Source organism: Hemiscyllium ocellatum, chromosome 20, assembly GCF_020745735.1.
Source record: "Hemiscyllium ocellatum isolate sHemOce1 chromosome 20, sHemOce1.pat.X.cur, whole genome shotgun sequence".
NCBI lineage: Eukaryota > Metazoa > Chordata > Chondrichthyes > Orectolobiformes > Hemiscylliidae > Hemiscyllium > Hemiscyllium ocellatum.
The window spans coordinates 38096104-38118338 of NC_083420.1; the positions used below are offsets into that span (position 1 = coordinate 38096104).

Genomic DNA, 22235 nt, shown 5'->3' on the forward strand with positions numbered 1-22235 from the left:
AAAGACCTTGTTGGGATCCAGCGACCTCTGTAAATGATATATGCAGGGTCTGATGGGAAGCGGCTGCTGAAACAGGCCAACCATGTCAGGTCACTGGAATCCTGGGCCACACGATTCCATAGAGGCTGCCCCAAGGACCAATCTCTTCGTTGAAGCGGGCCATCCATGCCACTGACCCTTTCGCTGGAATCCAGGCCATGCCACCAAAGAGTCCGAAGCAGACAAGCAGACCGCGCAATAGCCACAAGGAACCGCCATTGCCACTGCAGCAGCCTGCCCGAAACATCCCTCATCCACCTCACCAATGTTGCCTCCGACAATGTAGCAGCCAGTACTGAGTCCCCATGCTTATCTTTCCATATCCTCAATGCTGCTGCCAGAGTCTCATTCCGATACTCCAGCAGCCCAGTGTGGCGGTTTTGCAGCAGAACTGTCTATTCCCGAACCCAGGAGCCATGAATTGAACTAAGATGGACTTTGTCTTTTTTTTCTTCTCGATGCCTTCTGCTATTACTATGGGCACCATGGAATGGCGGCTCAAATACTTTCCACTGCAGTCTATTATGTTAAAAAATACAAGTGAGAATAAATGATGGGAAGAGCAGAATAAAATGGTGAATCAAGACAAACATCTCAATGGCAACGTGCCACTGGCTCCTTTGTACAACTTTCCAGATTCTTTCTTAACTCAAATAGAGGTGAGAATGTGGAAGTCTCTAATTCTTGCAGTGGTTGAAATGAATGGATTGGTGTATTTAAGGAGGAATAACTGAGTATATGAGGGAGCAAGAATGCTGATGGGCTGGAATGAAGCAAATTAGGAAAGAGGCTATTGATAAACATAACCACCAGCATGGACCAGCATCTGTGTGGGGAATTCTAGATAACTGGAGTTCTTTTACCTCCTGGCAGCAACTCCATTACCAGCTTCGGGTAGGCAATGTCCGAACAACCAACTTTGTTCCCACAAATTCTCTGACAGGTGTCAGCATCAGCACAAGCCACTTCATCTAGAAGATGAATCATAGTGGAGGTAAGCATAAAGGAACATGTTAATGCTGTTAAATTACATGGTGCCAAGAAGGTGCAGCTATTTCTTTCCACATACCTGGAAAGAGTACTCGGCTTATCATGCCTGGAAGAACCATGATGAAAACAGGCAAGATTTTCAAGTAGACGGCCAACAAGGAGCCACCTTTGGCATGGAGCAGATTCTTCGCAGAGAGTGACCTCTGGACAATGACCTAAAGTTGACACGAGAAACAGAATCATTGAGTAAAATATTGCAAATTCTGGCAATCTAAGCTCAGGTCGAAGTGACAGTTGGTATCTGAGAAGAGAGGACCTGACATTTCTGATGTGTCGGTTTCATCAGAAAACTGGGGTCACTTCTTCAGACACCGGTTTCTCTCTGACTTTAAGGCTATTTCAGTTCTAAGCAATTCAATAATTGCCACTTGGCACCACTTCCTAATATGAAACTACCGGCATTCCATTAATATATCTCAGGATTTTACCCAGACAAGCTCCAGCGCAGGAACACCACTCAGGAGAAAGAAAAACGTGACAGGACGAGACTGATCTTTTTCTTCTAAAATTATAAATGGAGCCAGTGAGCTTTGACAATAGGGTGTTGGTCATCAGTTTAATTATGTGCAATCAGCAACGGTGAAGCCCATAGAATAAAAAGAGACAATAGTACCATGAACATAAAAGCTGGGAGCAGAGAGTTGGAGTATATTGTTGTTTTTCAGGCTGGAATAATGTGGTCAGTGGGATTCCTTAGGGACCAGTATTAGCACCACAACTTCTTGAGATCTGTATTTGTGACCAGGAATTGGACATGCAGTGCACAATTTTAAAATTTGAGGATGATGTAAAACTTGTAACTATTGTGAACTGTGAGGGGAATTAAACTTGAATGATTTATTGTTACATGCATTTTACAGTGAATATTACAGTCAAACACAGTGAAAAGCTTCAACTGTTGCCACGATCTGGCACCATTTTAACAGTTAAAGAATAAAAAGAATTTTAAACGACATAACTTTCTTCATCCTGCCACTGCATCAGCACTGGACTCTTGATTTACTTCAAGAGAAATACGGAGCTGGATCTCAATTTTTTTTGGCTAAGTCATTGTGTTGAGTTTTTGGGAGGGTTTTTCACCATGACGTCCATATCTAACAACACTCACTGCATTCAATACCTGTGACATCTCTCATGTCCAATTCCTTATCATGGACTATTTCCCGAGCCACGTCCCATTCAGCTGATATCTACCAAAAGGTTGTGTTTCCACCATCTTTAAATGGTCAATGTGCCCCTGGGTGAGCACTGGTATTCCAAAGCTGCCCTGCTCACTGATGGGCAAACTCAGAACAAATCATAGAGGGCAGTGAAGGCATAGACAGGGACCTGGAGTTCCTGGTGGGTGGGATGTTTTAGACAGAGGCACTTTTGGGTGGCATGGTGGCTCAATGGTTAGCATTGCTGCCTCATATCACCAGTGACTCAGGTTCAATTCCCTCCTCGGTTGAGTGTCTGTGTGGAGTTTACACGTTCTCCCCGTGTCTGTGCGGGTTTCCTCTGGGTGCTCTGGTTTCCTCCCACAATCCAAAGATGTGCAGGTCAGGTGAATTGGCCATGCTAAATTGCCCATAGTGTTAGGTGCATTAGTCAGAGGTAAATATAGGGTAGGGGAATGGGTCTAGGTGAGTTACTCCTTGGAGGGTCAGTGTGGACTTGTTGGGCCGAAGGGCCTGTTTTCATGCTATAGGTAATCTAATCTTTTCTCCATGGAGGAATATTGAGGAAGCTGTGCCAAAACACCCTGGCAGCCTGTTCTGAGGTCGTCACCCAGGGCAACACTGTCTCCTAGGTGCAGAGGAACAGGCAGCAGTGCCTCAAGGTTAATAAACATCTCTGCTCTGCCAGGGTAAGTGCCATGCTTCTCTTTGCCACATCACATCCATTCTAATTCACCTTCTGTACCCACCTGTCACAAAGGCTCATGTTCTACCACTCTCACTCCTGCCTGCAATTTCTTCCCCACTCCCTCACACCAACCCTCCACACCCCTTGCCAAAAACCTCCTCCCTCCACAGCGTACTCTCTGCCTGGCCTCCTCAGGGCCTCTGAACACCTCACCACCATTTCCCCACATGTATCAACATTAACAGCTGTGCCACCCACTGTAAGGAGACTCAGTCCCTCGTGTTTCTTATCATCACAGAAGAATACAGCACAAAGCAGCACATTGTGGTGGGGAGGGGTTGGTGGTGGTTGACAGGCAATTGGGTCCTCAGCCCCTATGAGCAGAGAATCTTTTCCCTCATGGGACCATTACTGTGGGGATACAGAAACATCCATGTTCCACCAGCAGACCAAGTACTACCCTGCATGCTACTGCCGCTCTCCATTGCCACTCTCATTCATTGCATACCACTTCTATACCATCTCTCGCTTGTATCTTGCAAGTACAGCTAGACTCCCTGATCTCATGTAGAAAGGCTGTCTCCCCTCAGAAGTACTCTCATTCTCAGAGGAACTATCAGCAAGGCTGCCTTCTTTCATCCCCAGATACTGGCACCTCGGTGGGCACCTTAGCCATTGTAAGTGTGAGGGCACAAGCTGGTGAGCACCTCAATGTGACAGCTCTGCAGCTGGCTGAGGAAGGAATGCCTCAGGCCATTGGCACTTGGAGGACTGGCAGAGACCAGGCACCCATTCATGGCCAGGCAGGAGAGGACTCTGTGGTGTTGATAATCAGGGATTTGGTCCACAAACACCATGGGATATGGGACACAATGTCCCTCATTGGCTAGAAACTGCAGCAATGCAGTAATGTCAGGCAGTCTCCCTGAGCAAGTCATCATGGATAATCAGGCCCAGCATCTTCTGGGGCTGATGGAGAGGTGCCCACCTCTTGCAGCCATCGCCCTAGCCACTGATCCACAGGGGGATAGGGAGCGTTCTCATCCCATCACATGTGATAGGACAGAGTCAAGAGGTACCTAACCAGTGGGGAAACCACACACACAGTCCCCTTGTCAGTTAATATCCATTTTAGTAGAGGGGTGGCCAGGCTCTCCATCTCTATCCTGTCTGCTCCTCTTGGACCCTTGGAAGTTCAAGCTGAGGAAGGTGAACTTGCCTATGGCAGCATTTCAATGATGGTTGCTGGTACACCCTTCAAAGCAGGTCTGTCCTTCCACAGCTGATATCGTGGAGAGGTGCTAGAATGGTCATAAGGGGTTGCTGAATGCTCATGGACAAAGGGTGTGTGCATCTCTGCCAATGGCTATGATCATAGGCAATATGGAGGTTGTTCCGAGGAAGTGGTGAGCTGGTTCTGCCAGGTACTTGTTCCGGCTTCCTTGTTGAGGTTTCCTGGCATTGAGCTTGTCTGGTGAATTGCATTGGACAAAAGTCTGAATATTAATGCAGTGAGTTGTTCCAATGTTCCAATATTCTGGGGCTGGACATCTGATTTCCAGTCACCCATCACGTTCACTGTGACAGAGAGGCTCTCCATTGTAGTAGCCATTTGAACCACAGAGAATAAAACCAGGGACATTCGAATGAACTGTTAAAAGATACAGGTTTGGCTTGAACTGGAATGTTGCGTTCAGTTTAGGGCACAATACTTTAAGTGGCATTTAGAATGCATCAGAGGGGATGCAGAAAATATTTATGAGTATGGTTCTAAAAGTGAGAGAGTTACGTGGACAGATTGCGAGAAGCTGGGACTGTTGTTTTTGGAAATTGGAAGGTTGAGAGGGGATTTGAAAGAGCTTTTTGAATTCCTGGGTGTTTGGGACAAAGCAGAGAGCAATGACATGATCCTACAGGCTCTGAAAGGTCAAGAATCAAAGGAGTCCTAATTTAAAAGTGCTCACGATGACAACAGGAGAAAGATTTTATACAGCTAGTAGTCAGCATTTGGAATACACTAATTCTCATCTCAGGAGGAGGTTGGGTGAGGGTAGAGGAGGGATGGAGGGTCATGCCTTCATCTTCCTGACATTCTCCAAGGATTGAGTTAGGCCTGAGAAAGGGCAAGGGTGGCCTTCCTAGCCGGTGGCTAATGGACGCCCACAAGTGGCCAATCAATATCCACTTAAAGGTCTACTTGGCCATTGCCACAACCAGAGGGGGAAGGAAACATACACTAAGGTAGGCTGTCCACTCAGAGTTGGTCTCCAGGTCTGCCTGGGAAGGAGAGAGCCTTTTTGATTGTGCAAGTTTCTCAGGCATTCTCCTGCTCTTTCAACTGATCTCAAGATGAGTCACAAAAGTGTAGGTCAAGGCTGCTCCAAGATGAGTGTACAAACATTAAACTCATTACTTGTGCAGTACTGAGGGTGTGCTGCATTGTTGGAATTGCTGTCTTTGGAATGAGACATTAAATCGAGGGCCCATCTACCTCCACTGGTAGATATAATAGACCCCACAACACTATCTTGAAAAACAGCACAGGAGTTAACGTTCATCTCCCACCCAATATTTATCCCTCAAATCAAAATCACAACAACAGTCCATCTGGTCATTATCCCATTGCTGTTTGAAGGAGTCTTGTGGTCAAACCGATGATTAGAAAGCACTTTAAGACATTCAGTCACTGTGCAAGAATTTATATAAATGCAGGTCTTCTTCCTATCTGTCCTATAACATGATCATCCAAATCATCAACAGATTGTCTTGAGATTCCAATCCCTCCCTTCCACAAACTTACAGAAACTTTATAAACCAGAGCAGCTCTTGACATTACATAGTGCATTATTGTAAAGAGATGGTGTGAGAATCTGACACAACAACTGAGAAATTAGTCTGGGCCCAACCCATGCTGATTTCTTTCCACAGATACTTTATACTTAGGGAAAATTAAGGAAAGCAGTAAATTCTGATCTTTACTTTCAGCTGAGCCAATCAGATATGCGAGTGCCAGTGTGGAAACGCTGAAGTGTTAATGTAATTGGTTGGATGAGTCATTCCAAGCTTTATATTGAAAAACTCAGAAGAGAAGACTGAGGTAGGACACACTAATATTAACAAAGTGATGATACCTGATCTGTGCACCAATACCAGATCGAAGGGATGGTCATTCCGATCAATACACCTGGCCAAGGAAAGTCAGAGGTCACAGGGTCCCGAAATATGTGGAAGGCATCATTCCTTGGGAGGCCACAGGTTGTATTGAGGTCACGGATACTGGGGATGGCATGGAAGTATAGTTCCTGAAGACCTGAATAACCATCAACCTTAACGAAAGCTGCAGAGCAGAGACTGGTTTTATTGATCCAGCAAAACGATACATTCATCAAGTGAACATTCATCAATCAAACCTGCACTAAAAAAAGTAGCTAATCCCCTTCCAACAAAACCAATGTTTATTTGCAATTATTAAGATGCAATCTTTATAGAAAACCATTAAATGAAGATTATACTTTTGGATAAAATATACCTACTATTTCTTTTTATCTCTTGTTAAAGGCTTTCTTCTCTCCTTTAGCTAATTGGCATCTTTCTATTATACTGGTTATTCTGAGCTCAATGATGGGAGAGAACTTCAAGAGATGTTCCTGGAAGTTACCATTCACCTCCTCGGAGGCTGTAAAATGATCCGATCAAGTTCTACCCATTGATAAGCATTAAGAACTCACTGTGCTGGGTTACATGGGTTTAATTGGTTTTATTTGTTCCTGGATATGATATGAGTGTGAATCTAGGTCAATAATTATTACTCATACCACTGTTGTTCTTGAGAAGGTGGTAGTGAGCTCGCTTCTTGAACCACTGTTGTCCCGGGTTGTAGATAGATCCACAATGCCACCAGTGAAAGAATTCCAGGACTTTGACCCAGCAACAGCAGATGAACAGCGATATCGTTCATATTTAGGATAGTATATGCCTTGAAGGGGAAATCATAGGTGGTGGCATAACCATGTATCTGATGCCCTTGTCCTTCTCAGTAGCATTGGTAAACCCTCTCAGAGTCAGGAGGCAACAGCCAATGATGCCACCTGGTTTGGAGACACCTCTGGATAAAAGCAAAATCTCTGCATCTGGTGATTCCTGGAATACATTTCAGTTGCTGCTATCATTCCCCTATATAGTCCTTCACTCCAGAAATACTAGTGCTGATGGTTTGATGGATATCAGCCTTACTTTGTGATTGGTATTGGCCAATCAACATGTTACTGGTATCAACCTTCGTTGTACAAACCCAGTGCAGTATAAATGAACAGTCAATTTTGGTTCTGATCAGTGCAGGTTTAACATTGAGCACATGGCTCGAGTGCACTTACCGAATCCCATGAGAACCAGAGCCCCAATCAGCATGATCACAGTCTGTAGGGCATCGGTGTATATTACAGCGGCTAGCCCACCTAGTACATAAGATAAACTAAAGTGAGTACTTGCTTGGTTAAAAGCAGCACTAATTTTTCTTTTCAAAAACCAACTTACAAAGATGGCTTTGCTGACATAGGCTCTTTGAAGAAGAAGAAGGAAGATGAGAATTTTGGAGACAACACCAGGATGGGATAGTGTTGCTGGATACATTTACCTTTTACATGGGAAAAATGCTCACCGTTTGTTGAACCTACCCCCAACAGTGTAGAGAGTAGTGATCGCCAATAATCCAATCACTGCAATGTACAGGTCCCAGCGAAGAGCTTGCTGAATAAAGACAGCTCCAGCATAGATATCAACCTGCACCCAATACATACCACAAGATACATTACTCGGCAATACAGCATCACAGAACCTCACAGCCCAGCTCAAAACCACCAACTCTGACTTCCTACAGGAGGAATTATTTACTTATTCTTTCACAGAACATAGACATCACAGTATTTATTGCCCATTCCTAATTATTCTTGAGAAGGTGGGTGTAAACTGCCTTCTTGAACTATTAGAAACAACCACAGTGCTGTTAGGAAGGCAGTTCAAAAATTCTAACTCAGTAACAGTAACATAGCAGCAAGATAATTCCAAGTCAGGATTGTTACGGTCCAGTTAAGGATTGTCAGAATTTCAAGAGAAACTTGAATGATTTGATTTTACCATTAGAACCATGCTATGGTTTTACTTTTTTAAAGAACATAAACTTTATTTTACAAATTGAACTCAAAACAAAACAATAACTATTCATTTAATAATATGATTTATAATTATATACACTCTGCATTTAGGTTTATTCCTTATTCCCTCTAAGAATTAATCCTATAGTTCTGTAAGGAGCACCAATAAGAATGCCACAAGAAACTAGCTTTAATTCTCCTCAGCTCCAGCCATTCTCACAAGAAAGTCTTCCTTTTACCACCTCTTGATGCCTCAGTTCCATGTTCAGTTACGTTCAATACTGGTTACATTCAGTACTTCCAAGCTAACCTGCTTTCTTTGGGACAAGACTCAATGGAGAACCACTGTAGATCCACAAGTTTCAAACTGAACAATCCTTTAGCTTTTGTTCCTTCACAAAATTCAAGCTGTGATTAAGTCTCACTTGTACACCGCAGACTGAGTGATTTTTTTTAACTCTTCTTACTGAGCAGGTCTATCGGTCAGCTAGTGAGTTGCAAATCACACAAAGTCCAAACTGTAACAAACTTTCTCAGCAGATATTTCAATAGATTGAAATCAGAGAACCCCCCAAAGCTCTTGTCCACAAATCAATCTTTAAGTCAATTATCACTCATTTATAAGTTGAGTTTTGACCTGTGAAGTAAATGGGTTTTACCATCTATTTTAAGCAATGTTTTAAAAACATTTTGTTTTCTTGTGTAAATGGCTTTTACAACTCATTTACCCACAAAACTAATTGTTTTTAACCTAATTAACCAAAAACAAACATCTCATTGGAATTCACATTTTGTAAGAATTCCAGACAAAATGTTTCAGTCCTTAACTAAATAAGCCCAGCTAACATTTTATATCTCCATCTCCCTATTGTTCTGATTTTATTAAACAAAATGGGTCATCTTTTGAACTGCCATCTTTCAGATTTTCTCTCAAGCCCAATATTTAATACCCCTCCCTTTACAACTTTAATGTCCTGAGAATTACAAATTACCTCCAAAATATTAATATGAACCATGAAGGGGAGATTGTCAATTGGATTATGTAAGGCTGAGAGAGTACTTCAAAGGCAATAGAGCTCCCACATGTCTGCTGCCCTTACCTTTTGGAGGACATAGGATTGAAGACACCGTTGAAGCAGCCTTGGAGAGTTTGAGCAGTGCAAATTGTAAATGATGCATTTTGCCTTATGGCAAATAGACAGTGGGCGGCACGGTGGCACAGTGGTTAGCACTGCTGCCTCACAGCGCCTGAAGACCCGGGTTCAATTCCCGACTCAGGCGACTGACTGTGTGGAGTTTGCACGTTCTCCCCGTGTCTGCGTGGGTTTCCTCCGGGTGCTCCGGTTTCCTCCCACAGTCCAAAGATGTGCGGGTCAGGTGAATTGGCCATGCTAAATTGCCCACAGTGTTAGGTAAGGGGTAATGTAGGGGTATGGGTGGGTTTCGCTTCGGCGGGTCGGTGTGGACTTGTTGGGCCGAAGGGCCTGTTTCCACACTGTAAGTCTAATCTAATCTAAAAGTGGTCAGTACAGTGCCAGACAAGTGGTTGATTTATTCTTGATGCTGTTAAGCTTCTTGATTGTGTCTGGACGTGTACTCATTTGGTTAAGTGGAGAGCATTCTATTACAGGACTGGTTTATGGCTTTTAATGATAGCCAGGACATGCAGAGTCAGCAGGTGAGTTATCTTCCACAGAATTCCTAGCTTCTGACCTGTTATATTGTGTGAATATTGCACACCGTGTATCTGCCCAAGTCTGAGGTCTTGATGAACAAGGACAATGACACCTCAGTGTCTGAGAAGTTGTAAATGGAGTTGAAAATTGGGTAATCAGCAAATATCCCCACTTCTGACTTTATGATGGAGGGAAGGTCATTGAAGAAGCAGCTGAAGCTGGTTAGGCCTAGGGCACTACCCGGAAGAACTCTTTTAGTGGCATTCAGGGATTAAAATGATTGACCTCCAACAACCACAACCAACTTCCTTTGTGCTAGCTGGGACTCCAACCAGCAGATACTATTCCCCTAATTGCCACTGACTCTAATTTTGATCCCTGTTGTTGTACTTGGTCACATACTGCCTTGATGTCAAGGACAGTCAGTCCCACTTCTCCTCATCCCTACAGTTCAGCTGTTTTGGCCATGCTAGCACAAAGGTTGCATTGAGGTCAGAGACTGAGTGGCCTCAACAGAATGCAAACTGAGCATCACCTACCAGGCTCTTCTATAAATGCTGTTTATTAGCACCATAGGTGACACCTCCTCTCACTTTAAAAATGACCCAGAGCAGACTGATGGGGCTGGGTTCGATTTAACCTGCTTTGTTTGAGGACAGGACAAACCTGAGTAATTTTCTATGTTGTCGGATAGATGCCAGTGTTGTAACTGTACTGGACAAGCTTGGCAAGTTCTGGAGCACAAGTCTTCAATACTGTTAACAAAATGTTGTCAGGGCCCATAGCCTTTGCAGTATTCAGCGTTTTCAGTCACCTTTGAATATTGTGAGGGATGGTTAGCTCAGTTGGCGGGATGGTTGGCCTCTGATGCACACCGACAGCATGGGTTCAATTCCTGTGTCAGTTGTTGTCACCACGAACGCCCTTCATTGACTGTGCCCGAGGAATGGTTGAACTCACCACCAGTAATCTCTCTGTATTGAGAGAGCAGCTTATAGTCCTTGCAGTGATTTTCACTTTTACTCGATCATGTGGAATGTGTCAAATTGGCTGAAGACTGTGATGGTGGAGGCCACTTGGCATATTCGGATGAAGAGATGCACTGATTTGCTGGGCTCCCTCACCATTATACGGCAAGACTACCAGCCTAGATCTGATCCATCGGGTTGTGGTGTCATGAAACTCTGTCTATCATAAGATGAATCCACTGTTTAATATGCAAGTGCAGATGTAGCTTCTCCAATTGATTTTTAGGTGATTACCATCATTTTCAGATGGTAACCAGCAGAATGTTGTTTGACCTGGGACCATGAGAGTTCATGGGCATGGAGTAAATATTCTGAATCTCCCTGGTAACTCCCTCTTGACTGTTTCCACTCTGGTGCTAACTCTAATGGCTCAATTGTAACCTGTCTTACTTGGGGTTGGTCACGGTGGTGCCTGAGAGATAATCATACCCATGTAGATATTTGCAGGCTGTTGCTTGACTAGTTTGTGGGGAAACTGTCCCACCTTTGGCACAGGCCCTAGATGATATTGAAAAGGACTTTGCAGTTTGATAGGACTGGATGTACAGTTGTCATTTCTGGTGCCTAGGTCGGTGTCAGGTTGTTCCTCCATGTCCCCAAAGTATTATCCTGAGCTTCTAGTTACATTAATCTACAATGACATGACAACCATGACACTGCATTTAATTCTTGTATACAAGGGACACTCCATAGTGCTTTATTTTTCCAAAGTGAAGTATCTGTAATCCAATACACCTGACTACACTTACAATTGACACTGCTCAGTTTTACGCCTCACCCATTTACAGATTTTTCTTTGCTCCTTTCCATTAATCTGTGAGGACCTCAAGGAGGAATATTTCTTCCTGCATGTGCATTCACTCAGTTTGTGTTTGCTAATCATTTTCCAGATTCAGAAATACTGATTTTTCATGCATTGTTAGAGAACCTTCAAGTTGGTCTCTTCAAAATTGCATACTCACCGATATCTTTGTGAATATGTAGATGAATAAGTAGAGAATTGCAATAAAGAGCCGAATTCTTTGGCCTCCAAACCGTTTTCGTAAATATTCGGGCATGGTGGTGACCTGCAGGGACAGAATACCTTCAACTCTATTCTAATGTTAAAATCACATGGGAATCAGACACAATGAGACTTATTTATAATGTTTGTGATTCAACCTTGCCCAGCAATCAATTGTGTAACCATTCCGAGATGCAGGACATTCTTCTTCAAAGATGAAAGAGATTGAAAGAAATACATGAGGAGTGAGCATTTAGACAATTATCAGAATTGCACACTGAGCAGACAGCGTGAATTAGAAACAGAAACTCAATGTTTCCAGAATGTGTAACCAGCCCAGATCATACAAAGTCATTACCGATCTTGAGCTATGTTGCAAAGGAGCAGAAGCCAGCTCAGAAAAATGCATGGTACAACAGTCATGCACAAAGATTGTGAGGAAGACCACTCTGATATAATGATGATTGTGCAGTGATGTTGAGTGACAGCAATCAGCAGCAAGACACCAAGCTATCAAACCAGTGCAGCAGAGAAGGAGGTGTACCTCTCCACACAGGCTGTGATCACAAATTGTCCAACTTCCAAAGCATTAGATTGAATTTTAAAGTGGCATTCTTGTAAAGTCTGTTTCAGTTAATTATCAAATTGACAGCACGTGCCAATGTATAATCATGTAAATCAGTTTGGAGAATGCTTTAATCATTGGTAAATGAGGGTGGTGATGTATTATATCTCACAATCAGTATGGCAGTATACCTTAAGGGACATGCTCATGATATTATCACTGTACCTGGCCTGAGGTTGTAACGATTAGTGCTCCTGCCTCAAAGCTCGAGGGACTGGTCTTCAATTCTGCCCTCAGGCAACTGTCTGTGTAGAGTTTGCACTCTCTCCTCATGTCTGTGGGGGTTTCCTCGGGTGCTCTGGTTTCACCCCACAGACCAAAGATATGCAAGTTAGGTGGAATGGCCATGCTAAATTGCCCATAGTGTCCAGGGATGTACAGGCTACTTGGATTAGCCATGGGAAATGCAGAATTACGGGAATAGGGCAGGGAGGTAGAACTGGGTGGGCTGCTCTTTGGAGGGTCGGTATGGACTCAATGGGCCGAATAGACCTATTCCACATTGTAGGGATTCTACAAACCATCACAGACTCCATCTTACCTTGAATTTCTCTAAATATGCTGCTCTGCTGTAACCTGATACCTTAATAGTAGCCTATATGTTACGGACTAGATCAGACCACTCAAAACATTCTTAAGCAGACAGCCCAGACCATAACTTTGCAATATGTTTCGGTAAATGTTCAGTGAAAATTACCCAGAGTAAGGAAGCTGGGTTGACTACTGGATCTTAAAACAGACAAACATTTATTCACAAAACTACACAATGAAACACAAAGAACAGAATAAAGAACTCCTATAGAACTCAGTCTATCCAAACTAGACTTAAGTATGCTGTTCCAAATATACACAATAAAGCCCCCTTAAAAACACAGTACCAAAAAAGGATCAGATGCTTACAGGTTGAAGTTAGAAGGAGAGAGAGTTTCCACACAGTTCACTGTTAAACTCCCAACCATTTCTGGACTGAACTAAACTGCTCAGTTAGAGTGCTGACCACTTCCCTTTTCATTCTACAAGTCATTTCTAAAACATGGCCATTTTGTCTTGAAATCTCACCTGTTTACATATAAACAAAAGGCCTCTCAAAATCCTTTTCATCTCTGTACCAAACCAGACTGATCAGAGCCCCGCCTGGTTTATTACCCCTCTGAAACAAATCAAGGACAGAGCCTCCTTGAGCCAAGGAAAAGCTTTTAGAAGAAAAAGGACTAGCTTTGTGACACATGCCTGAGGAATGTAATGTTTATACATTATCGTTAGTTGCTATAAAGGACTGTTGGTTTCTTCAATATCATGATATCTGTTTCCACGTGTTATGGTATAGGAGATAACATAAGCATCAGATGAAATTGCTTGCTAGTGGCAGGTTCAGCAAGGATCAAATAAATGGTGAAGAAAAGGAAAGCTTCCCATGAATGAAGAGATCAGCTTGTTTTTAACTTTACCTCAGCTGCAATGTAAATGGGGAGAAAACACCAAGCCAGCAGGATCACAATAATCATTCCCTAGAAAAGGAGAAGTCGAGAAATTACAATCAGGAACTGGAACAAGAAAGTTCTGCCACTGAGTATTGTGACCATACCCTTCCAGACAACAGTAACTTTCATCCTGTTAGTTTCCACCCTCCTCTTGACTGTAGGAAACATCCATGATGATAATTGACAACCCAGAGACCCCATCCCTGTTCACACCATCACTCCTCAGATGAAGCCTTTGAGCAAAATAATACAAAGCTGGACAGACTGAAACGATGCAAAGCATTACACATCCAATGAAAGAATGGTATTTATCTCAGAGTACAAAGTGAAACACTGAGATTTAGAAAATCGTAACAATGAATATGATGGAGTTAGTTGAGTACATAAATTAGGCACAGGTCAATATAATGACCATATTTCAAAAAATATAAAATCACTTAAGGCTAAAGTAGATGCATAAATGCCAGACCTGCAGGACAGAAAAGGAGAAGTTTCACTCCTGCATAGATTTGAGTTGATGTATTCATAAAAAGGAACTGGCCAAATGTCTAACTAAAGTAGGCGATGAGGATAAACGCATTGGAAAATAGTTTGAATATTTTATATTACACCTGACTCAATCGGATACATTATTTATATAACATAAATAGTCAGAGATTACAGATTGTAATTAACAGCTGTATTCTCAAATTTTGAATCAATTTATTCATCATAGCATCAGCTAAAGACAAAGCTGTAATTTCTTTAACATACTTTGCATGCTCAATATCTCCCACAGCACTTCATAGCCAATGAATTACTTTGAAGTGTGTTTATCTTTGTTATGAATGAGGCAAATACTGCTCAGCTAAATCCACAAATTTAAGATTAAAGAGACAATTCATACACTTTAAGTGCCTGATTGGTTCAAGTATAAACTAGACATGAGGATAGCTCACCTGCTCTTAATGTTATAGATTTTTTACATCTGCCTGAATAGATAGACAGGTGTCTTCGTCAAAAAGACTGTACCTTAAAGAACACATTTTCTCCATGACACAGAAGTGGTAGCCTATATTAGGTGTTGTAAATCTGGGATATTATTACACCCTCTTTAGGAATGATTCATGTAAAGTGAAATGCAATGGATTTTGGTCTCCATTTCCAGCTCAGGAAGTCTCAGTGCCTTGAACAACATGATGACTGACATTTCAATTTAGTGCAATTAGCAAGCAGACTTCAAAAGCTGCAAACCAGACATGGACCCAAAAGTTCAGTTTCACACCAACTGGTCACCATCTTTAAGGCAAGCTAACACTTACATCATTACCAATATTATAATTGCAGATGATTAAATACTTTGTTTATTTACTTATGATTCTTACGATAACTTGGTTAACAATGACCTTATATTAGATGAACAGATTAAGATTGTTTATCTTATCTACATCTGATTGGCTATTTCACTGTCCAGATTTGTCAGCTCAGTTCTGAAGTTGGGCCAATCTCATGATTAATTAGTATATTCATTTTGGTGATTGGTATAATATTCATATTTTATTATTTTTTGTGATCCATCAATCCAATTCTTTGTTCAAAGTATATATGTAATGATTATGTAAAAGATTAATGTAAAAGTAAATGATTTCTTCTTCTAATTTTCAAGGAATCATAGAATGGTACAACCGCAAAAGAAGGCCATTTGGCCCATTATGCCAGTGCCAGTTCTTTATTCTGTAAGGTTTTAAAATACTTGAGACCGTTTGTCACACAACATTTGACTACTTGGAAGGTGGCGGTGCAGGAGTGAGGATAGTAAGGGTTTACATACAGAATTACAGGCAGATCCTGGGGTTGCAAATGTGTTCCATTCTGGAGCCCATTCCTAAGTGGAATTGCATGTAAGTTGGAACACAATACAGGACAATGGAAAACTGACGTTCATTAGTACAGGAAAACTTTATCTGTCAATTATAACCATGTGTGAGCATGGTATAAGCTTTTGTAAATTTATTAATAGGGGACCTTTGAGTCCTTTATCTAAATGGTACACAATTGCTCTCTTACACATTGGTAGTTTTGCATTATTCTATGACAATGTTCCTAATCTTAAAGAGTTGGGCTGGAGAGGGAAGGCAAGATAGAATCTTTCTAAATAGGTAATTGTCTGTGCTAATAAAACCTAGCAAATTTGTCAAATGGCTCACATTGAATTCATATGCACTGACAGCAATCCCAGAGGCTGCTCCTGTTCCAGCTAATCCGATGAAATGCCCACTTCCCACATTACTGGCAAACAGTGACGCTCCAATCTAATGGAAGAGAGTAAAGAAAGTCTCAGACTAGGCAGAGTCAAAGGCAACAGTCAACAAATGAGATCATAGGCCAAGATACTCACCGGCCACCATACCATATTCTTCCCAGCTAAAAAATAGCCTTTCACAGTGTTCCTCTTTGTCCTGTACATAGACTGACAAAAACAATGCATCATTTTTAATCCAAGATAACGTGTTCCGAGCAAACTATAAGGGTGAAATCAATATGGAGATCTATACCTTTCTCATTGATGAACACTGGCTCTCAAAGCTCATCAGGTAGCTACTGTGGTCCACCTGGATTCTTTGTTATGTCCCATCCCCGATAAAGAGCTGAGACGCAATGCCATTTCCACACAAAAGATCTTCCTATGTCAACAGAAGACCTGTGCTGGTATGTAGCTTTTACTCACCCACCCGCTTTTTCCCCAAAACCCATTATCCGATGATATATTTCAATAGTTGCTTTAGAATCTGGTTCTGCTACCCTTTCATAAAGTGCACTCCACATGTAAAGCACTGCGTCTATTTTTCTTTCTCATACCAACATTGACTTTCTTATTTACTTTATTAAAACCATTGATGATTTAAATACCTTCACTCAAATCCTCCCTTAACCTTCTGTAGGGAAAGTGATTCTAATTTCTGCATCTCTAATTTCTCTAGTAGTTTACACACAGAATTATAGGTAGTCACCAAAGCTGGTAACACACCATATTTGTCCTTAAAGGAATGTGTGTAGTTCTTATAGGTGGGTAACAATATGGGTCTCACATAGGTTAGAACAATCCCTGCAGCCCACAAAATAAGGCTGCGGTAAAGAAGAATACTTTTGGAGGTTAACATGCCACAATCCATGCTGGCTGTGTTTAAATTGCTGGAGTAAATCCAGGTGCAAAGACCTTCCCCAGCTGACCAACTTTGGACACTACATACCTGAAGTCCCCTGCTCATTCCACATCCTCTTAACGCCTTGACATCCTTCCGAAGTTGTGTGTTGCCCAAATTTGAACACAATATTCCAGCTGGGATTTTCTAAAATTTAGCTTTCTTGTTTTCATTCGGGAATATATTGAGATGATGAGATACATTAGCCCACACTTGGTTCCATTGGAGCAAACAGCATACAGACTGCATGCAGCCTGCTCAACAGCCTGACTGCAACACGCAGTTCAGCATGAAATGCTCTGCCAACTGATTAAATGTTCGGTCTGATACAATGGATGTATCATAAGCACATGACAATTAATCTAAAAAGCAGCCTGTCTCTCTTAAAGGGGAGTTGGTCTGCAAGCTATTGAATCAGTTTCAGAAGAGCTTTGTTGAAATGCAGACGACAGGCTAGAAAAAGGGCGTTTCAGAAGCTTAGTGATGATGGTTGGTAGGACTGGAAAAGCCATTGGCTGAGAGACAGAATACCCATTTAGCTGAGAGTAAGAAATGTGGGTCAGAGCACCAACTGGGTACAAATGACCAACCGTGAATGGTTATTTATTGAACGATGTTTGACATCACAATGTGCATCCTGTGAATATATCAGTGGAAACATGATGCACCCAGACTAATGCCCTTCCAGTCAGAAAGTGCCACATGAACCGCACTGTAAATGGACAGAAGGATTCCAATTATCATTTTAGATGTTCTGGTCTCTGTAAACCAACACCAATAGCATTACTGAATCCAGCTTTACAAGCCATTTCTCCATTGACAAAGCCAAGGATCTGTTTGATTTTACACTTTTTCAATAGCCTTTTCAATTTGTCCCACTAACAGCACATCTGCAAACTGGTGGGCATATACTTCCTTCTTACAAACACAAATACCTTATCATCCAGACATCTTTTCCTCTGCAGCTGAGCTCACACAGTCCCATCCATCCCCCTCAGCAGAAAAAAAATGGCTTCCAATGAATAGAGGTCTTACCCAGAGTCCTACAGCCAAGACAAACACTAAATATACAGTCAGGATCACAATGTCAACCACATCCAGTGTGTGTTGTTTTACTGGAGTTTGAGCTGTGCTGCCTGGGGTATTTGTCGTCTTCTCTGTCGTCAAAGTCTTCATTTCCATTTATCAGGCTTTGATGGGAATCAAATGGGATTTCATAATTAGGAAACAGAATGATCAAAATTTTATGCTAGTATAAATGAAAAAAATGCTTTAAAGTTATATCTGTAATCTGTCAGTTTTATCTAACAGAGTGTTGATCAAGTGAGTGGTTCCTGTTTAACACCTCTTACCTGGCTTTCAAGTATAACTCTTTGCCTTTACATTGACCTCACACAGTGATGCAGAATTAACCTTTCTCTGCAGCTGTGTTTGAGGGGTATCACAGGAACAAACAGAAGCAGGTAATCTTCCCGTATCAGTGCGAGCTGCTCTCCTAACAAAACTTACACAAAAACTTGCTCTTTCTATGGTCCTAAAAGTTCAAATTCCAATCTGAGGTGTTATTAAGTAAAGGAACAAATTCACTTTGGGTTAAAGTTTAAATCAAATCTATTTCTGTGATGTTAGTTTAAGCACAGCCAGGAAGAATCCAATCATGTCACAATCATGTGAACCTTGGAGCCCTTTAACAGCTTTCTCCTTATCTCTTAGGCAAAAGTGAGGACTGCAGGTGCTGGAAACCAGAGTCTAGATTAGATGGTGCTGGAAAAGCACAGCAGGTCAGGCAGCATCCGAGGAGCAGGAAAATCGACATTTCAAACAAAGCCCTTCATCAGGCTTCAGTTCTGATGAAGGGCCTTTGCCCGAAACATCGATTTTCCTGAGCTTCAGATGCTGCCTGACCTGCTGTGCTTTTCCAGCACCATCTAATCTAGACTCTCTTCTCCTTATCTCCCAACAGCTTAATATTCTTTAATGTTCTCCTTCCCTCCCATTCCATAAGGTGCTAGTACCTTACCTCCAAGCCTCTGCTAATACCATCAAACAGCCTCAAGTGAGGAGATTCTAGTCAATGCAACAACTCCATTGATTGATTGATCATCTCACTGTCTTTTTCAGGATTCAGGATCGGCAAGATCCTCAGCTAAAAGGATACTGCTGGCAAAGAAAGCTAACTGACAAAACATGGGTGAATTGTCAGCTGTTTTTCATCCATTCAAGTTGGTCAGTGAAAGACTGTATGAAACATCTACACCTATCCAATAAGTGTCCACTGTGGGAGATGCTTCACCAGTGAATTTGGGCCTTTAGCATGTTATTACCCGAAAGTTTTCATTTCCTTAGCTTTCATATGGTTCAAGAATGAAAGTTGCATTCTTAATGGGAAAGTGAGGCGATTTCATCCAAGCAGTAGGACTCATAATGTGGCTCATTTATTTATTTTTATTCACTCACAGGATGAGGGTATCTCTGCATCGGCCAGAATTTGTTGTCTATCCCTAATCGCCCAGAGGGCAGTTAAGAGAGAACTGCATTGGTGTGGGTCTGGAGTTATATGTAAGGCCAGGTGAGGGTGGCAGCTTCCTTCCTTAAAAGACAAGGGTAAACCAGACGGGTTTATCCCCCAACAATCTGTGGTCAACAATTAGACTCTTAATTGCAAATATCTATTGAATTCAAATTGCATAATCATTTGAACCTAGGTCCAGAACATTACCTGAGTCTCTGGATTAACAAGTCCAGTGATTATACTACTAGGCCTTTTAGAATTTATGCTTGCTAGAAGAAACATACATTTAGATGCAGAGACTCATTCTTTTCAGACATAGGGATATTGTGAAGCCTTGCATTTTCCTTTGGATTACCTGGAGCCTCTAGGTCCCTGATGCCTTTTCTATAGCAACACTACAATCAATCAGTATCAACTTGCCAACTAATCAGCCTTTCTTCCTGTAATATTGAGTTCTCCAATTTCAAATAACCTTCCTTCTCTTCCCCTGACTCCCTCCCAGCCCCTTTCCCTCCCTTCCACTCCATCAGCCACCTACGTGTCTTCACCACTCCCCACTTTACCACCCTGCCTCTGCCACCCCCTTTATCTGCAGCGCCCCCCAGTCCTGAAGAAGGGTTACACCCGAAATATCAACTTCTCCACCTCCTGATGCTACCTGTCTTGCTGTGTTCTTCCAGCCTCCTGCTTGTCTATGATGGTTTGAATTTTAACAATTCAGTCTTTGTCCTAATGAGTGCAAGAAAAACAGTTTCAACAATATGTCTCTTTTCAGTAATATTCAGGTTCTGTACTATCAACTAAGTAAGATGCTGATTAGATAACAATTCATAAGATTAGATGGGGCAAGTTACTATCAATGTCAACTCTGATAAGATTAATACCAAACCTCCAGAAAGTTCAATGTATAAAGTTGATATTAGTCATTGTTAGGCAATGATGATCACTTTCTTGATCAATCTGTAACTGTGACAGAACTGGCCTACAATGTCTGCAGAGCAATGTGCATACAACCAAAAGCCCATGGGAATGGGCGGCACGGTGGCACAGTGGTTAGCACTGCTGCCTCACAGCGCCTGAAGACCCGGGTTCAATTCCTGACTCAGGCGACTGACTGTGTGGAGTTTGCACGTTCTCCCCGTGTCTGCGTGGGTTTCCTCCCACAGTCCAAAGATGTGCGGGTCAGGTGAATTGGCCATGCTAAATTGCCCGTAGTGTTAGGTAAGGGGTAATGTAGGGGTATGGGTGGGTTTCGCTTCGGCGGGTTGGTGTGGACTTGTTGGGCCGAAGGGCCTGTTTCCACACTGTAAGTCTAATCTAAAATATGCACTCCAGGTGAAGTCCTGCCCTTTTTCAACATCTTCTCTCTGATAAAGATCTTCTTTCCTTCTCTCCTCCTCTTCGGACTTTTGGTAACCGATCGTGCTCTGTATAACATTTTGTCATTCTCTCAAGGATGCTGTAAACATGGGCAATGCCAAGGAATGCCCTCGTGCCTGGGAGCAACTGACCTGTGCAGAGCCTTGAACCCCATGCATGCTCCTGCAATTCTCACTACGCCACTGGCTAGACATTTTTGCAGCTTTAAACATCAAGGGAAAGCACCAATCATTTTTACAGACTCAGCAAGGGCCAAGAGAAAAAATGTATCTATCTGTAAATAGTCAATGCTACCCTTCAATGCTGAGAGGGGCGATGCCAGGGGATAGGGAATTTTCGATTCTGCTGCTGAATGTGTAGCTGTACAAGGGGCATTAGCTGGCAGCATCACACTCTGCTTGACGGCAAATCTGCCTGCTGTGAATTACCAGTGCCTGCTCGTTGTACTTATGCTAATGATTTTCCCAAAGCATTATCTCCGCAATTTGCCCCAAAAGTGTCACAAACATCATTTTGTACTGAGGGCACTTGTGTGCCCCCCCAAGAAACAGATGTGAATCAGTGTATTGGCCCGTTCTGAAGATTTTAAAAACAGACCCAGGAACATTCACAAAGACAACAATATCAGCCTGGGACAACTTTATTTAAATCAGAACAGCATGGCTACACACTAAGGCTGAGTGTGTACATAAGCCTGTAGAAACATTGCACTGACAATACTTTGAGCTGAGCTTTAAGTACCACAGTGCATTATTTTGTATTTTTAAACTACAAACCAAAGTGCATTTATTGAAGTTCTGAGAATTGCAAACTCTTAATTGCCTTGTTAACTAGTAAACAAGTAGTTTAGAATTGTTACTGCTACTGCATGCTGATTTGTTGAGCTTTTTATAATCTATGCTGGAATTCACTCTTAGAGAAAATGCACTGTTCAAAGTTTACAAGTTGTGAAGCTGGGATATGGTTGAAAGCATATTCAGCAGTCGAGGATTTCATCTCGTTTAGTTCAACCAAACTGAGCAGCTATTTCAAGCATTATAGTCAATTAATAGTGAGAATTAGCTCAGCAAATACTTGGTTTAATTCTCAATTGGTAAAAATGAAATGCAAAGCAGTGAGATTTAGGGGGATATAAGACCATAAAATAGAATTGAGTCCTTCAGCCCATCAAGCCTGCGCTGCCATTCCATCATTTTTAATTCATTCAAGAGATGGGGGCTTTACTGCTTACATCAGCAGTTAGTACCCATCCCTAACTGCC

At 42.1% G+C, this 22235-nt stretch overlaps 1 protein-coding gene across 1 annotated transcript in view; it reads right to left on the reverse strand.

The window, feature by feature from the left end:
• The window catches only part of slc5a11 (solute carrier family 5 member 11), a 40474-nt gene extending 22246 nt beyond the window's left edge, over nucleotides 1-18228 (reverse strand). Inside the window, exons 1-10 of the mRNA XM_060840988.1 lie at nucleotides 18118-18228; nucleotides 16278-16349; nucleotides 16087-16191; nucleotides 13868-13927; nucleotides 11754-11858; nucleotides 7611-7716; nucleotides 7311-7391; nucleotides 6069-6274; nucleotides 1109-1244; nucleotides 903-1010 (exon numbers count right to left, since the gene is read on the reverse strand). Of these exons, the coding sequence (XP_060696971.1) occupies nucleotides 903-1010; nucleotides 1109-1244; nucleotides 6069-6274; nucleotides 7311-7391; nucleotides 7611-7716; nucleotides 11754-11858; nucleotides 13868-13927; nucleotides 16087-16191; nucleotides 16278-16346 (976 nt within the window). The 5' untranslated portion in view covers nucleotides 16347-16349; nucleotides 18118-18228. The remainder of the gene's footprint in view (nucleotides 1-902; nucleotides 1011-1108; nucleotides 1245-6068; nucleotides 6275-7310; nucleotides 7392-7610; nucleotides 7717-11753; nucleotides 11859-13867; nucleotides 13928-16086; nucleotides 16192-16277; nucleotides 16350-18117) is intronic.
• Nucleotides 18229-22235: the final 4007 nt, after the last annotated feature.